Source organism: Microtus oregoni, unplaced genomic scaffold, assembly GCF_018167655.1.
Source record: "Microtus oregoni isolate MIOR12 unplaced genomic scaffold, Mior012 000026F_ref0000081, whole genome shotgun sequence".
Lineage (NCBI taxonomy): Eukaryota > Metazoa > Chordata > Mammalia > Rodentia > Cricetidae > Microtus > Microtus oregoni.
This window is the reverse complement of record NW_024543085.1, coordinates 3928363-3942416: the sequence shown is the minus strand read 5'-3', so window position 1 is coordinate 3942416 and position 14054 is coordinate 3928363. Positions and strand designations below refer to the sequence as shown.

General features: G+C 42.4%; 1 protein-coding gene across 5 annotated transcripts in view; it reads right to left on the bottom strand.

Moving 5' to 3' along the window:
- Positions 1–6148: 6148 nt before the first annotated feature.
- Positions 6149–14054, bottom strand: part of Dync1i1 (dynein cytoplasmic 1 intermediate chain 1) — a 317505-nt gene continuing 309599 nt past the window's right edge. For all 5 annotated transcript variants that reach the window (XM_041675567.1, XM_041675566.1, XM_041675568.1 and 2 more), the window contains one exon: positions 6149–7084. In XM_041675567.1, the coding sequence (XP_041531501.1) occupies positions 6974–7084 (111 nt within the window). In that variant the 3' untranslated portion in view covers positions 6149–6973. The remainder of the gene's footprint in view (positions 7085–14054) is intronic.

Sequence of the window (14054 nt, the reverse complement as noted above, 5' to 3'; positions counted from 1 at the left end):
TTTAATCTGCAAGTTGTTTGAAAAGCTTTTTAATTCCATAGCAATGAGTTATCTATGTCCCCACATAAATTAGATCAGCTCTGGCTTCTGTGAGACATTGATCTCTTTTTCACTTTTTTTTTTCTTTTTTCTGCTTTGAAACTTAAATCTTATAGAAATTTCTGCTTCTAGCCATAATAGAACAGTTGGGGAAATCAGAACCTAACAGAACTATATGATACTGTATATGATAGAGTGTTCTTCAAACAGCTGATGTGCAGCAAAGGAAGGGACTGTGAGCTTGGGGTGGGAAGAGATCAAAGATCATTGCTGAGGTCACCCGAGACAGTTTCCACCCACTGTGCAAAGTAGGAGAACCCAGAGACCCCAGACTAAACAGATAGATGTCTGACAGACTGACTTAGCTAGAATTTGTAGGACAAAGAAGCAACTAGAAGGAATTGATCCTAGAGGCAGCAGTGGACATTACAGAGGTGTCTCCAGCCTCAGGGGAAGTACCAATCTAGCTGTCTGTAAAAAGAACCTTGCCAAGACTAAGGAGGGAATCACTGAAGCCAAGGAAGAGTGAAAACTCTGAAACTCCTTGAAGAGAAAGAATTTTTGCTCTGAAAGCTGCAGGAACATCTTCACCCTACACAGCACACCAAGTGGAGTCCTCAGAGGAGTGGCCAGTGAGTAGCTAAATTCGGCAGACAGCAGTGCTCCACTGCTCTTACTAAAGCCCAGAACGTGTGCCTCACAGGGATTTCACTGACTCCAAGTATTAACTGTCAGAATCAAAAAGTTATTCCTAACAAGATAAAATAATTTTTAAAATCTTAAAGAAAAAAAAATCACCACAACGAGATGAAAAATTAATAGGAAACCCTGCTCTAGAAAAAGAGAGTTGTGGAACTAATATCAAAACATTAGGACAGCAATCATAAATAATGTCGTCAGGGAAGTAGCAGAGATCCTGAACCCCCCCCACCATCTACGAAACGTGTGTGTGTGTGTGTGTGTGTGTGTGTGTGCACATGTGTACGTGTGTTTGTGCATTTGTGGACGTGAATTCCAGTCATGTGTGTGTGGAGATCACTGGACAATCTAGCTCTCTTTTCTCTGCCAGGCTAGCTGACCTGTGACCTTAGAAGGTTTCTACTGTCACTGCTTCCTACCTCACCATAGGAGAACTGGAATCACATGCTCCCTTGCCAGTTTCACGTGGGTTCTGAGGCTTCAAACTCAGTTCCTCACACTCGGGCATTAAACACTTCACCAAATGACTCATCTCCCCAGACTTGCCTGAGGTAGTTCTAGTACTGAAAGGAAGAAAAACAAAATCTGTCAATGAAATTTCCATTCTGACAAAAAAAAAAAAAATCCTTCAGAGATAAAGGAGAAACTGTCGCAATGCCACAGAAGCAAGTGTAATATCACGTGCCTAGCATCTTGACAATAAGGACACTAGAGCGAACCCTTAAGGCTGAAATGAGATGGCGGTGACCCAGATGACATGAAAGTTAAAGGGTCAAGGGTTGCCATGCTCGGTGCTTGAATGTACAAAGCCCTGGCCTCAATTCTTGTATGTCAGATAAATGTTTATCAAGAAAACATAACCTAGCTGTGTGCTTAGTAATGACTTCACAATACATAAATAAAAATGGAAAAACAAAAGGATCAGGTAGACAGATTCAAAACCATGGTTTAGCCTTTTAAAGTCATGAATGTAGCCGTTAAAAGTTGATGAGTAAAGCCAGGCATGGTGGCACCTGGGAGGCAGAGTTATGTAGAGTAAAGCCAGGCATGGTGGCACCTGGGAGGCAGAGTTATGTAGAGTAAAGCCAGGCGTGGTGGCACCTGGGAGGCAGAGGCATATGGCTTTGGGTCTCTCTAACTTGGAGACTAGCCTGTTTTGCATACTGAGGGCCAGGGAAGTGGGGGCTACATAGTGAGACCCTGTCTTCAGAACCTTAATGTTTATGTATTTCATTTATGTACTAAAGCATACAAACTGTTCTTTTCTCATTTTAATTCTGTCTATGATGAGGAGTGGCAGGTGCATTTTATTATTTTTGCTGTTATTGCTCTTCTAGACTATAGCTTTTCATACTGATATTGACCTTAGGCCCTGAGGGACTTGCTGCTCTTGCAGATTAAAAAGTTAATTGAAAAATCAGTCAGTCAGAAGAATGACCTTAATTAAAGGGTGGAACTTCAGAATGTGTGTATGGGGATTTATAAATTCAGTGTCCTCTACTGCAGAGGCCCTGTGATTCGTTACATCATGGAAGAGTAGAGAGACCATGCAGCTTGAGTGGGTTGGTGAAGCTTAGAAGAAACAGGCTTAAGACCACAGAGAACGCGGTTTGTGAGAAGTCTCCCAGATGTTCAGGTGTTTGGATGCTTGCTCACCATCTGGTGCACTGTTTTGGAAAGCTGTGGAAGCTTGAAGTGTAGGGAGAGGCTGTGGAGGAGGTGGGTAGTGGAGCTAGCCTTGGATTTGCATAGCTTGCCCCATTTCCTGTAAACTCTTTGTTGCCTGGCTTCGGACAATGTGGCCAGTCACGTCACACTTCTGTTGCCATGCCTCCCCATCATGGACTGCGTGTCTTAAACCATGAGTCAAAATAAATCTTTGCCAGGGTTGCGCTGGCTAGGTGTTTCATCAGAGCAAGGAGAAAGGAACTAACAAGGAAGGTCCAAGTCAAATCATCCAGGGGATGGACCATTCTAAGGGCCTAAATCTTCTCACTCTGCTCTGATGATGTCAGCATTTGAGCAACATCACCTGCTTGGCTGTTTATGAAAAGTGAGGACAACAGGGGTGAAGGGGGAGGGGGTGAAAGGTGAGGAGTAGTGGCTTCTGCAAAGACTGACAAAGCTTGAAACAGGCTGGCAATAGGCATGTGGACTCGCTCCTGGCCCTTTCACCACCCACTCAAAGTGGTTTGACTGTGAAAATGGCCCCCATATGTTCATGTTTGGGGATGACGGGTTGTACAACAGCCCCCTATGGCCCCCATGCATTCCTGTTTATGGATGACTGGTTATACAGTTCAGATCTCTGATCTATAAAGGGAACTTTTCCTCTGAAGTGTCTTTCGAAGTCACTCCAGAAGATGGCTCTAACGTGGCTGTCCTCCATGTTTAACTTCCTCCCATGAATTGAGCCAACCTATATGTACACCAGGCTCTGACATGATTCTGCTGGTCATACAGAACCCGCCCCACCCCCACATATGGCCAGATATGCCAGCATGGGGGAGAGGCACTGATAAAATTTCGTTGGGTAACATTGGGGTCCTAGGCTACTTGCTTGCGCTGCTTGCTCAAATTCTTTGATTTTGGTCACAATTTCTATATTAGAAATGGCTTCTAGGTCTGTCAGCTGTGTTCCAGTAGTGTGACACAGCTCAGCTTACAGTGGGACAGCGAAGTGCATGGTATGTCCATATCCTACGGCAACAGAGTTCTTTACTATAGGATGTGGTATTGATGGTGGAGGCTATTCCAAAAATTCCGCACTGTCTCTCCTCACCATTGATGCATGCATCGTAATTTCTGTGGTTGTGTTGCGCAAGCTTAGAGCTGCTTGTACGGCCAGACCTACAGCAAAGTCCACCCCTGCTCTGTGTCCACCAAAATCCCTGACTTCCCCCTAGCCTTGGATTATAGGTGTGGAATGTGTTGACTTCAGAGTCCCAAATAGTCTACCAAGTGCTGGGCTTTCTTCTATGTGCTGGGAGTTCTAAATGTCAGCAGTTTCTCCTTTACTTTCGGAGGGAATATCTCAGTTTGCTCCTAACCACAAGGAGGATTGAAGGTCGCAAACAAGTTCCCTGAGGTAACGGGTCACCACCACATCTTGTGTTCATTTCCTAGCCTCATATTGCCGGAGGTGCATGTGCTAGTCTGTTGTCACTCAATAAGATAGAATCACCTAGGGAGCACATCTCTGGGAGTGCCTATAACGGTGTTCCCAGAGAGGACTAACTAAGGAAGAAAGCCCTCCCCTCGAAGTAGGTAGCATCATCCAACATGGAACCTAGATAGAGAGAGCTCTGAGGCAGAGCCATGAGATCAGCATAGACACGGCTCCCACTCTAGATAGAGAGAGCTCCGAGGCAGAGCCATGAGATCAACATAGACACGGCTCCACTTCTAGATAGAGAGATCTGAGGCAGAGCTGTGTGTGAGATCAGCAGAGACACGGACTCCCACTTCTTTGACCGTCCAATGAAACTCTTTCCCAGTGCCCCTCGGGAGCTTCCAGGCTGACAGGCTGGACTGGGACTGCTGACGTACTTGGCGTTTGCAGGAAGTAGCTATTGGGTTCACTGTTACACAGGAAGTCCTTGTTGAACCAAACATTCCCATTGTATATTGGGCAGCACTTCTGTGGTTGCTATTGTTGTTGTTTTAGATTTGTTTTGTTTTGTAATAAGGTCTCCTAGCATAGCCCTGGCCTGGAACTCACTATGTAGACCAGGCTGGCCTCAAATTCAAAGAGATCTGCCTATATCTGCCTCCTGAGTGCTGGGATTAAAGGTGTGCGCCACCATGCCCAACCTAGCACTTTGGATTACAGCAGATTCTCATAGACATCAGGCAAAAGCCAGACCTGAGTATTATTCTCTTCACAATGTCCCCCATTCTATCAGTTACATGAAATCAATACACACTCATCACAGAGTCGGAGGGCCAAGTTGTGAGGATGGACAGAAGCTGGCCATCTCAGGGGATTAATCAGGGACTTTAACATGCACCATCCAATGGCCTTCCCAGAAGTGACCCAGGTTTCTCTCATGGAAACACTGCAATTGTTCTTCAGTCAAAACACATGGGCTTTTGATTTCCCCTTAATGACGGCTTAGTGTATGCCAATATTTTTGTTACTAGATTGCTTTTAGACTTAAAAATGTTTACATGTATTTGTTTTATGCATGCATGTGTGTGTGGGAGTGCAGAAGTCAGAAGACAACCCGTGGGAGTCAGTTCTCTCCTTCCCCCATACGAGTCCTGGCGGAAGTCAGGTCACCAGATTTTACTCCAATTGTTTTTAGATTCCTTTTTTTCTGTCTTGTACCTCCTCACACTATCATAATGGTATTTTGGTTTAGCTTGGCTTAAGTAAAAGGCCTACTGAAATATTTTCATGATCTAAAGGGAAATCCCTTTACTGCTAAAGATAAATTAGAATGTTCTCCTTTAACAAAACAGAAAGTCTGTAGCCGGGTAGTGGTGGCACTCTGAAGACAAACTGATCTCGGAGTTTGAGGCCAGCCTGGTCTATAGAATGAGTTCCAGGGCAGCCAAGGCTATACACAGAGAAACCCTATCTCCACTGACGCTTCACCCCCTTACAAAATAAAAACCTCCAGAGAACAAAAACAAAATAAAACAAAAAACTAGGAAATATGCTGGAATTTTCAAATGTTTTTCTTTGTACTTCCATTCACTGAGTTTAAATACACATATATGAAGACATTCATTTTTATCTATGAAATGTTAACTTCTGTTTGGAAGGGAATTTGATTATGTGGGTACTATAGAACACTTGGAGGAAAATATATCCTAAAAATTTATATATGTTTAAGGAATCTCTACCAAGAATGTGTGAATGGAAGTTTTCTTCCTAAAATATCAAGATCCTATTGACAATTTAAAAAAATGATTTAACTATAATTCATTTTTACTCTCTCTCTACCAATGAAATAACCCTTGGGAAAAAAAAGAATGATTAAAGCTGTTTATAGGAACATTCTCTAGTTGAATGGTAACTAACGTAATTTCTAGTGGGAATTTAAACACGCGCACTTCCAGAACACACAGCACTTGTTCACCTCAAGCTCTCCTTTCCTCTTCTACCATTTAACATGGTTTGTAAACATGGTGGCTTTGGTGACAGAGCCAAGGGAATGCCTACCTCCTAAAACCAGAACAACAACAATAAAAACAACAACAGCAACCAAGTCATACACACATGTAGCCTTATAAAACCAAAATGAAGAGTCTTGATTTAAGCCCACCGGGTTGGCCGCCTAACAGGTCATGTTTAATCTTTGACATGGTCCTCATGCATCGCTCCAACCCCTGTCAAAGCAAACTTCCTGTCAGGTTTTCCACTAAGCAAAAAACACTTACCCACAGCAATACAGACCTGATTTGGAACATTTTATTGATAATACTTGTGTCATATTTTGGAACCACAGATATTTGTGGAAGGTTGTGCTAGCTTGAATGGTAAGTATCAATGGCCAACTATATTTGAAATATTGTTAAAGTACCTAGAAATAATAGGCATTAAAATTCATTCCGTTCACTGCAGCAAACCTCTAAAGACTCCATGTTCTCAGTGGAACTGGCATACTGTAATTGTTATTTGGAACTTAGTGTAACCTCAGCAGCAGCAGAGCAAATACAGGCCTCTCATTACCCACATGCTCGAAGATCGTTTATTTTAATGCTTTCAAATAAATATGTTCCATGCAGCACATTACAATAAATAAGGAGCAGCAATGTTCTTGTAGTAAATCCATTCATAATGTGAGTCACCATGTAAAACACCACATCTCGAGTCTTTGGCCCTGTACCATAGCATGAGGCACGCCACATCTGCACCCAATCATATCTGGCTTCATATGGATTTAATAGGACTGTACCAGAAGTCCATGTAAGCACAAATTCAACCAGAGGTTTCCAGCTATTAAATACAGCTACCAAGTAGTTAAAAGGCAACAACTAAGCCCCTAAAGGGTTCCCTCCCCCTTTTGTTTTTGAGACAGAGACACCAAGATAGAAATGTATGGCGGACTTTGGGTGAGTAGGTACGTGTGGAGTATATGGGGTAACACTGCACACAGTATGGCCCCCCAAATGCCACAGAGATAGATACTGAGAGGACACCAAACACAGCACGGAGGCCTTGACTGCAGACTCTGCGTTCTGGCAGGGAAGGACGGGGGTCACAGGGAGCAGGCACGTCTCACATCTAGGCAGCTAACTCTACAGTGCCTTCCTCCTCGCTGTCAGCTCTGTTAGCGCGGATCTCCACCAGGGTCCTGGCAAATCGAGTCCATTCATCATTGTGGGGAACCGCAAGCTGCAAAAGCAAATCAGTGGAGAAATGATAAGCACGGGAACTCCTGGTATCTTACAGTCCTCGGTATCGGGACGGCTGCCTCACCAAAGAATGCGAAGGAAACCGAACACTCAGTGAATCAAGGAGGACCTGAACTGTGGCTCTTAACCTACAGTTTCCCTCTTAGAAAGGACATTGCTCACGGAATGTATAAAACCTTTAAGATGTGCGTTAACCAAACAATCCCAGTGGCCACATTAAAGCACTCATAGTAAGGAGAGTTCTTTGTTCTTAGGTCCTATGGTGAACTCGGCAAATAAAAGCTGCATTATTAACCACAGTTTCAGAATAACTGTGGCATTTTCTTTCGAGTCGAAGCAATCGATTTATTTTCTAAAGCACCATTAACGAATAGATGGAGAAAGAACAGCCTACATATGCACGAAAATTTTTTACTATGAGGTCATGCTTGAGCATTTCCCCAGGACCTGTGTGATGATGCTATGACTAACTGCAGTATGAATCAGCGTTGACTAAGGGCTCTCCTCTAAATACTTTATATATTAACTCTTCACAGCAGTCCTAGGTGGGGCAAATTTACTCTACGTATGTGAGCAAAATATTTCCATGTTATAGAAGGGAAAGGTGGACGAGGCATGGGGGGAAATCCTACTAAGGCTACATAACCAGCAAATACTTTTTCTACTATGTGATTTCAGTACTGAATTAATATGCTGTATTGATTTGTCAAAAGGGGAGATCGATAAAACTTCCTGAATACTGTCTTCTGAATGTGTACAATTCAGTGAAAAGGGATCACCACGCCCTCGGTAGAAATGTCGCGTATCATTTTTTAGCTGCGCTAGAAGATTATGATTTCACGCATAGCCATCCAAAACTCAGTTGTTTAAAGAGGACAGAAAAGGGTTTGAAACAGAGCAGGGAGCACATTTGAAGAAGAAAAGTTGGACTGAGAAGAACTCTGAAGGATTCATATAAAATAAAATTGATTTACACATGACAGTCATTTTCTTGGAGTTTTACCATATAAAATGATATGATCAATCCACTTACATACTAGGACTACACATGGTATCAATATATTCCATGCACATTAAGAACACAATCACCTTAATCAACACACATTATTGAAAGTAAAAAAAAGGAAAAAGGAAGAAGGGAAATCTAAGCATTTAAATTAAGCCTATAGCATAATTTACCCACTTCACACAGCCAGATGATTAGAATCTTAACATTTTTATTACAGGAAATAATAATCTCAGATACTGTCTGTCCCAGAAAACGTCCTAGAGAGTAGCAGTGTCATTCTGGAAAGTATGACTTTGAGTTCTACCCAGGCCAAACGTTTCGAGAGAATAATTCTGGAAATGATGCCCAGGTGGGGAAGTGCTCCGCTTTATTGTCAGAAATGCCTCTCCAGCGAGAGTTTTCATTCACAAATAGGAGCAAGTCTGGAGTAGAAAACTAGAAATACTTTCCTGGTTATTGAAATGAATCTAAATTTCTCTTGTAGCAATGACAAAAATTCCCAGTAATATTGAACGCCATTACCCTTGGCTCAGCCCATCTTCCTTATGGTGGGCTCTTCTCCGGATTTCACAATTTCTTCACTTTTGTCTTCAATTTTACATAATACTACCCTGGGGAAATGAAACCCCAAACATAAAAGATTCAGAATAGCAGGCAAGAGGGTTGGTACCATTTATGTACTAGGACATGGTCCTAGGACTAGGTCCATTTTTCTCTCCCTCCTCCAGCGCCTGGCAAAACACTTCCAAAAAAAGGCCATGCAATACAAGCCCAAGGAGAGGCAGACGCTGAATCAAAAAGACACTGACTTTTTCCTCACAAAATAAAGCTGAGAGAGATAGAAAGCTAAAGCTCCCCAGACCTTTGTATGACTTTAAACAGTTGGAGAAATGTCTTCGCCAGTTCAACAGCTCATTGTTCACAAGTGGGTGAGGATGCCCACCAACTATAGACTAGACTATTGTTCCCCACGGTAAAAGCAAGCTAACAAATGCTGGCCCATGTAACATTTTATTGACAGCATGTATAGAACAGGAAAACAGGTAAATGCATTCCTGTTGTTTCGTGCAATAGTACGGGCCATGACCTTTGTTGAGCCTATAAAACATCAAGTTCCAATAGTGGCCAGACAGGTTGAGAATAAATTGACAATCACGTATGCTATATAAAACCAGACATTTAATGTCTAAAAAGTATATTTTATCAAATCTAAATGTTTTCTACTAAATAAAATTATCCTAGTGATTAAACTATTTGGCCTCTTTCATGGAGATGAGATTAACATTTTAATGCTAAAGCATGATTTAAAATATGAAAATTTGTCGTCGCAGACATTTAAATATGCAAAGTAAGCTTCATTCTCATGGACATTTAAATATGCAGATTAAGCTTCACAGGCATTTTTACAATATTTAAACAGACTTTGTCCTCTTCCTGATCTGCTACTGCTTTGTGTGATACCCGCCCCAAACCCATACACACCATGGTTTTTAAAAAGCAAACCTACTTTGCTTTGTTCACACCAAATTCTGGAACAGAACGTGATAGAAACACAATTGCTTCTAGAAACTTGGAGTTAATTTCCCTCCCTCATGCTATGCTGCCTTTTCACCCAGTTGACTGTAAAAATAGCGCGATGGGCTCGTACAGACTGCTCCACTTCTAGACGTAAGCATCACATTAGGAAATGCTCAACGTGCGATCTTAGCTCCAACACATGAGCGTAAATTCACAGGCCGCTTCCACACCGGAACGAATCATTGCTGGCATTTGAGTTACTTGTAGGTGAGACAAACCGGGTGTCTTACCAACAGGATGGCCACTCTTGTCAGCTTACGTCTGTGACTGTAAACAGAATCTGTTTGGACAGAGCTGTCCTTCTTACCCTTGGCAGTCCCCGACCCTCAGAGAGATGGTGTTCTCAGAAAGAGCAAGGTGTGAGGCCGCAGAGGCACTGGCGCCTTTCTGACTACACCTTAGTCACCAGTGAGGAAAAGGCTTTGTTCTTGTTAAAGAATGATACTGCGCTTTGTCCCAGCTGGTGCATGAACTTATCCAATATGCATCCAGCACGGACAACATGCCAGGCCCTGCGCCGGCGCTGGAGAGTCAGTGAGAACTCTTTTGAAACATGATGACCAGGAAATGGAGGTGAAAATTAATGCTGTTTCTTGGTGAGAACCGGTGAACACTGGCATAGATTATTTTTTTATACTTTACTGGTGTTCAGAAACAGAATTATATGAGCAGCAAGCTCTTACAGTAAGCGATGTCTCTCTATTAAACATGTATCTAGGACAAGAGCTGACACCATTTCTTCATTCTTTCTACAGTTTCTATCCAGTCATGAAAGGCTAAATCCAGAGCACCTGAGCATCCTTGGATGACTTCCCTGTCCCTTGCAAATAATGTTTCTAAAGAATTCCCACTTATATATGACGGGGTGGCTCATGCCTTTAATGCTAGCACTCAGGAGGCCAGCCTGGTCTACATAGTGAATTCTAGGATAGCCTGGGCTACATAGTGAAACCAGATCTCAAAAAAAAAAATTACATTATGATGGGAAAAATATTATTTCTAATGGTGATGATAATTAAAACTACTAGAGAGGCCACAGGTAGAAAAGCATGCAGAGGGAAGTTCAAGCAGTGCCAGAAGGGCCTTGTAAAAACTGTCTGCCACCAAACCGACTTGGATCTGAAAACGTTTTCTACTTCAGATTTGTCTGCTGGAGTCACACAGGAGGTCAGGGGTGACTCACATCTTCCCTCTGTGTCTCAGGGCAGGGCTTACCAATAGGCAGTCTGTCCTGACAGATAAACGGCTGCCTAAGTTTTGGGTAAGTGTTTAAAGCATTTGAATGCCTTAAGCACAAAGACAATAAAATCTCAGCTCTTAAAGTACTCACCTTTTATAGATATGGAATGACCCTGTTTTTACAGCCAAGGAACTGGAGGCCAGAGGGAGTTATTGAGGTAGCAATTTGGCCTTAAGGAAAAGGGAAAATGAACCTCACATTTGGCCAGGACACTCAAGGCTAACTCTTATTTCAGTGGCTGCCAATGGCCAGGCACTTAACCTCTCATTGCCTCAATTGTCAAATGGGGACGAGGACATCTGACCATTTACCAACAGAGACATGAAGAGGACGTGAAAGGTGATCCGAGCTAAGAGGACTGAGTCCGGCATGCAGGATTCATGCTGTAAGTTTTCACTCAGTGAAACAGGTGCCTAAACCGAAAGATAGCTGACGTGACCACATCAGCTCTTCGGGACTACTCTGAGGACTGTTTTCTTCTTGAAGATGAATTCCAACTGTTGTAAGAACATTAAGAAATGGGTTTTTATCCCCATGGAAAAGGGAAATAAAGGGAGCTAAACTGTTGGCTCAAGTCATCTTCACAAGTACGTGTGGGGTACGTAAGAGGCCTCTGTGGCTGAATGCCAGGCAGGCAATGAGTTTTGAGTCACTTATTCAAAGATTCTAAAGACTGTAATCCAAGATTCTTAGGGGACAGAAGGTCAAAAGCAAAGAGCAAAAGTGTAAAAATTGGGGGATAAAAAAAGCCATGTGTGTGGGCGGTTTTAGCCTCTTCCCCTCCCCTCCTGCGTCTGTCACTGGGTCAGGGCTCTGCCCCTCTTTCTGGCAGAGTGGATGGGTAGACTGTAGACCCACCATTCCCCGCCCCCGTCCTTCAGGATGCAGTGGTCTGACCGTGGGGTGTCGTGCCTGGCCATCTAGGGTGCCGTGCAGGAGACACAGATGGGAGAGCAGCCAGAATTGGAGAGGAAAGTCAGGACTGACTCTCATTTACCACAGAGAGTAGCTAACCGCGCTTGCTTTCTCAGCTTGTCCCTTTGTGCTGTGTGTCCTTAGGCAACTTCTCTGATCTCCCTTATTGACAGGAAGGAAATTTGAGAGTGCATCTCATGACTGATGGGAGCATGAGAAAGGCAAAAATACAATCAACACAGTGCCTGGCCCTTGGCAAACCCCAGTGAGTGAGGTTTCCTATTTCTCTTTCTCAGGATTTATTCTCTTCTTTTCTGATTTTTCTTGGTTTCTTTTTTCCCACTTCTTCCCCTCTTATCTTTCTCCCGTTTTTCTTCACCTACCTAGAACTGCACTTTTTAGTTTATTTTAAAGAACATTTTATTTCTCTGAAAGTCATACAAATGACTTCTTAAATAGCTATTTCTTTGAAAAACAATAGCTATCTGTCTTTCACAGCTAAAATGTAAAGAAAGAGATTTTTGAGAGTATTACAGAATTTCTGTCAGTTACTTTTTATTATCTATTAAAAATTAAATTTAAAATACATGGATTTCTTCTAGCTATATATACAAATACTCCCCCCCCACATTGTTTTCATTTTTCACATATGACCAATGCCTTCCAATGCAGCTATTTTTCTCTTGTTATAGCATTTTCTGCAGCAGGATTCTACATCTTTTTTTAACCTTAAGCTGTAAGACTTGATTATTGCTGAACATGCTGTTAGAAAAATCAAGAGACTATTTATAATCGGGGTTAGACACACAAATATCATTCCTGTGTCCCTTTTTATAGGCACAGAGCTAACCGTTCTCAACAGTCCTCAGTCACGCCTCCCTCATTTTTCAGTAAATTCTAAGGATTTATAGTCCATGGCAGCTGATTTTAAATAACTCCAGTAAAGACTATGTTTCAAGGATCACGTCTATACTTCATTAAATAGCTGCAATAACTTCTACCTATGAATACTTTTCATGATAAAATATATACCACGCAGTACTTACAAACCTTGGATAATTAAGAGATTAGAAAATACTCCTTAATCTCAATCAGGTTTCTCAGTTCCATTAATCATGGCAAACAAACCAAGAGAGGCAGTCTCTAGATACACAGTTTGTGGAAGTGTGGCCCATCAGTATCTTTGCAATCTTTCAATTAGGTGGAGTCATTTTAAATAGTCTGTGGGACTATTGCATTAACCACCAATTTTGAACAGACAATTTCATCTTCTGTATTAACACCAACACGAAAGTTTTCTGCAAAAAAGATAATGTGCAAATAACCTTTATATTTTAATGCACATTTTTTTTTGTAGTGCATTTACAGAAACCAGGGAAGCTTACGTAGGTTTTCACAGAGACAGTTAAACTTCCATGTACTCAAAAGGTTAAAACAAAACAAATTCCTGACACAGTTATTAATGGCACCCGAATTCAGGAGACTGTTAACCCACTGGCTTGCAAATACGCATTTGTGTTCAGAGCAAGCCAGTATTTTTTAAGGACAATTCCTTTCGCCACACACACAGATGGAAGCAAAGTGGGAGGTAACAGGCACTGAGACGGCCACCGTGGAGCAGCCAGGCAGACCCGCTTCACATAAATGCAGCTTTGCTATGTTTAATTCTCAGAGAGGCAAGGCCCACATCAGGTTACCAATGGACGGAACTACGAGCTAGAATCCCATACCGGGATGCAGCTACCTGGGGCAAAGACATACGATAGCAAGCCTTCTGTCACACCGCAGACGCTCCTAACTTAGTCTCGGGAGAAGTCAGGAAAGCAGAGCACACTCAGTCTGCCCTGTAGACTGCTGTCACCAGCCCGTCATAGGGTAAAACTGTTACAACGGTTACTTGCTTTCTAACTTTGTCCTCTCTGGGGTATCTGTTTCTGAATTTGTTTTCTCTGTGTTCTCAACTGTCCAGAAGCTTGGAGACCCGCTCACCAAAGCCCCTTCCCTTCTCTCTTCAAACGGATGGTGTCTTTTCACTGCATGTTTCTCAGAACAACACTTTAAAAAAATAATCCATTGCCATCTAACTAAGGTAAGAAATGAAAGTAGGTAGAAAAGACAAAAAAAAAAAAAATAGCAACAGCTTTGCTACCATCAATTCCGGGAAGCCAGGAACTACAGAAAGAAGTAAACAACCCAAGCACTTGTCCT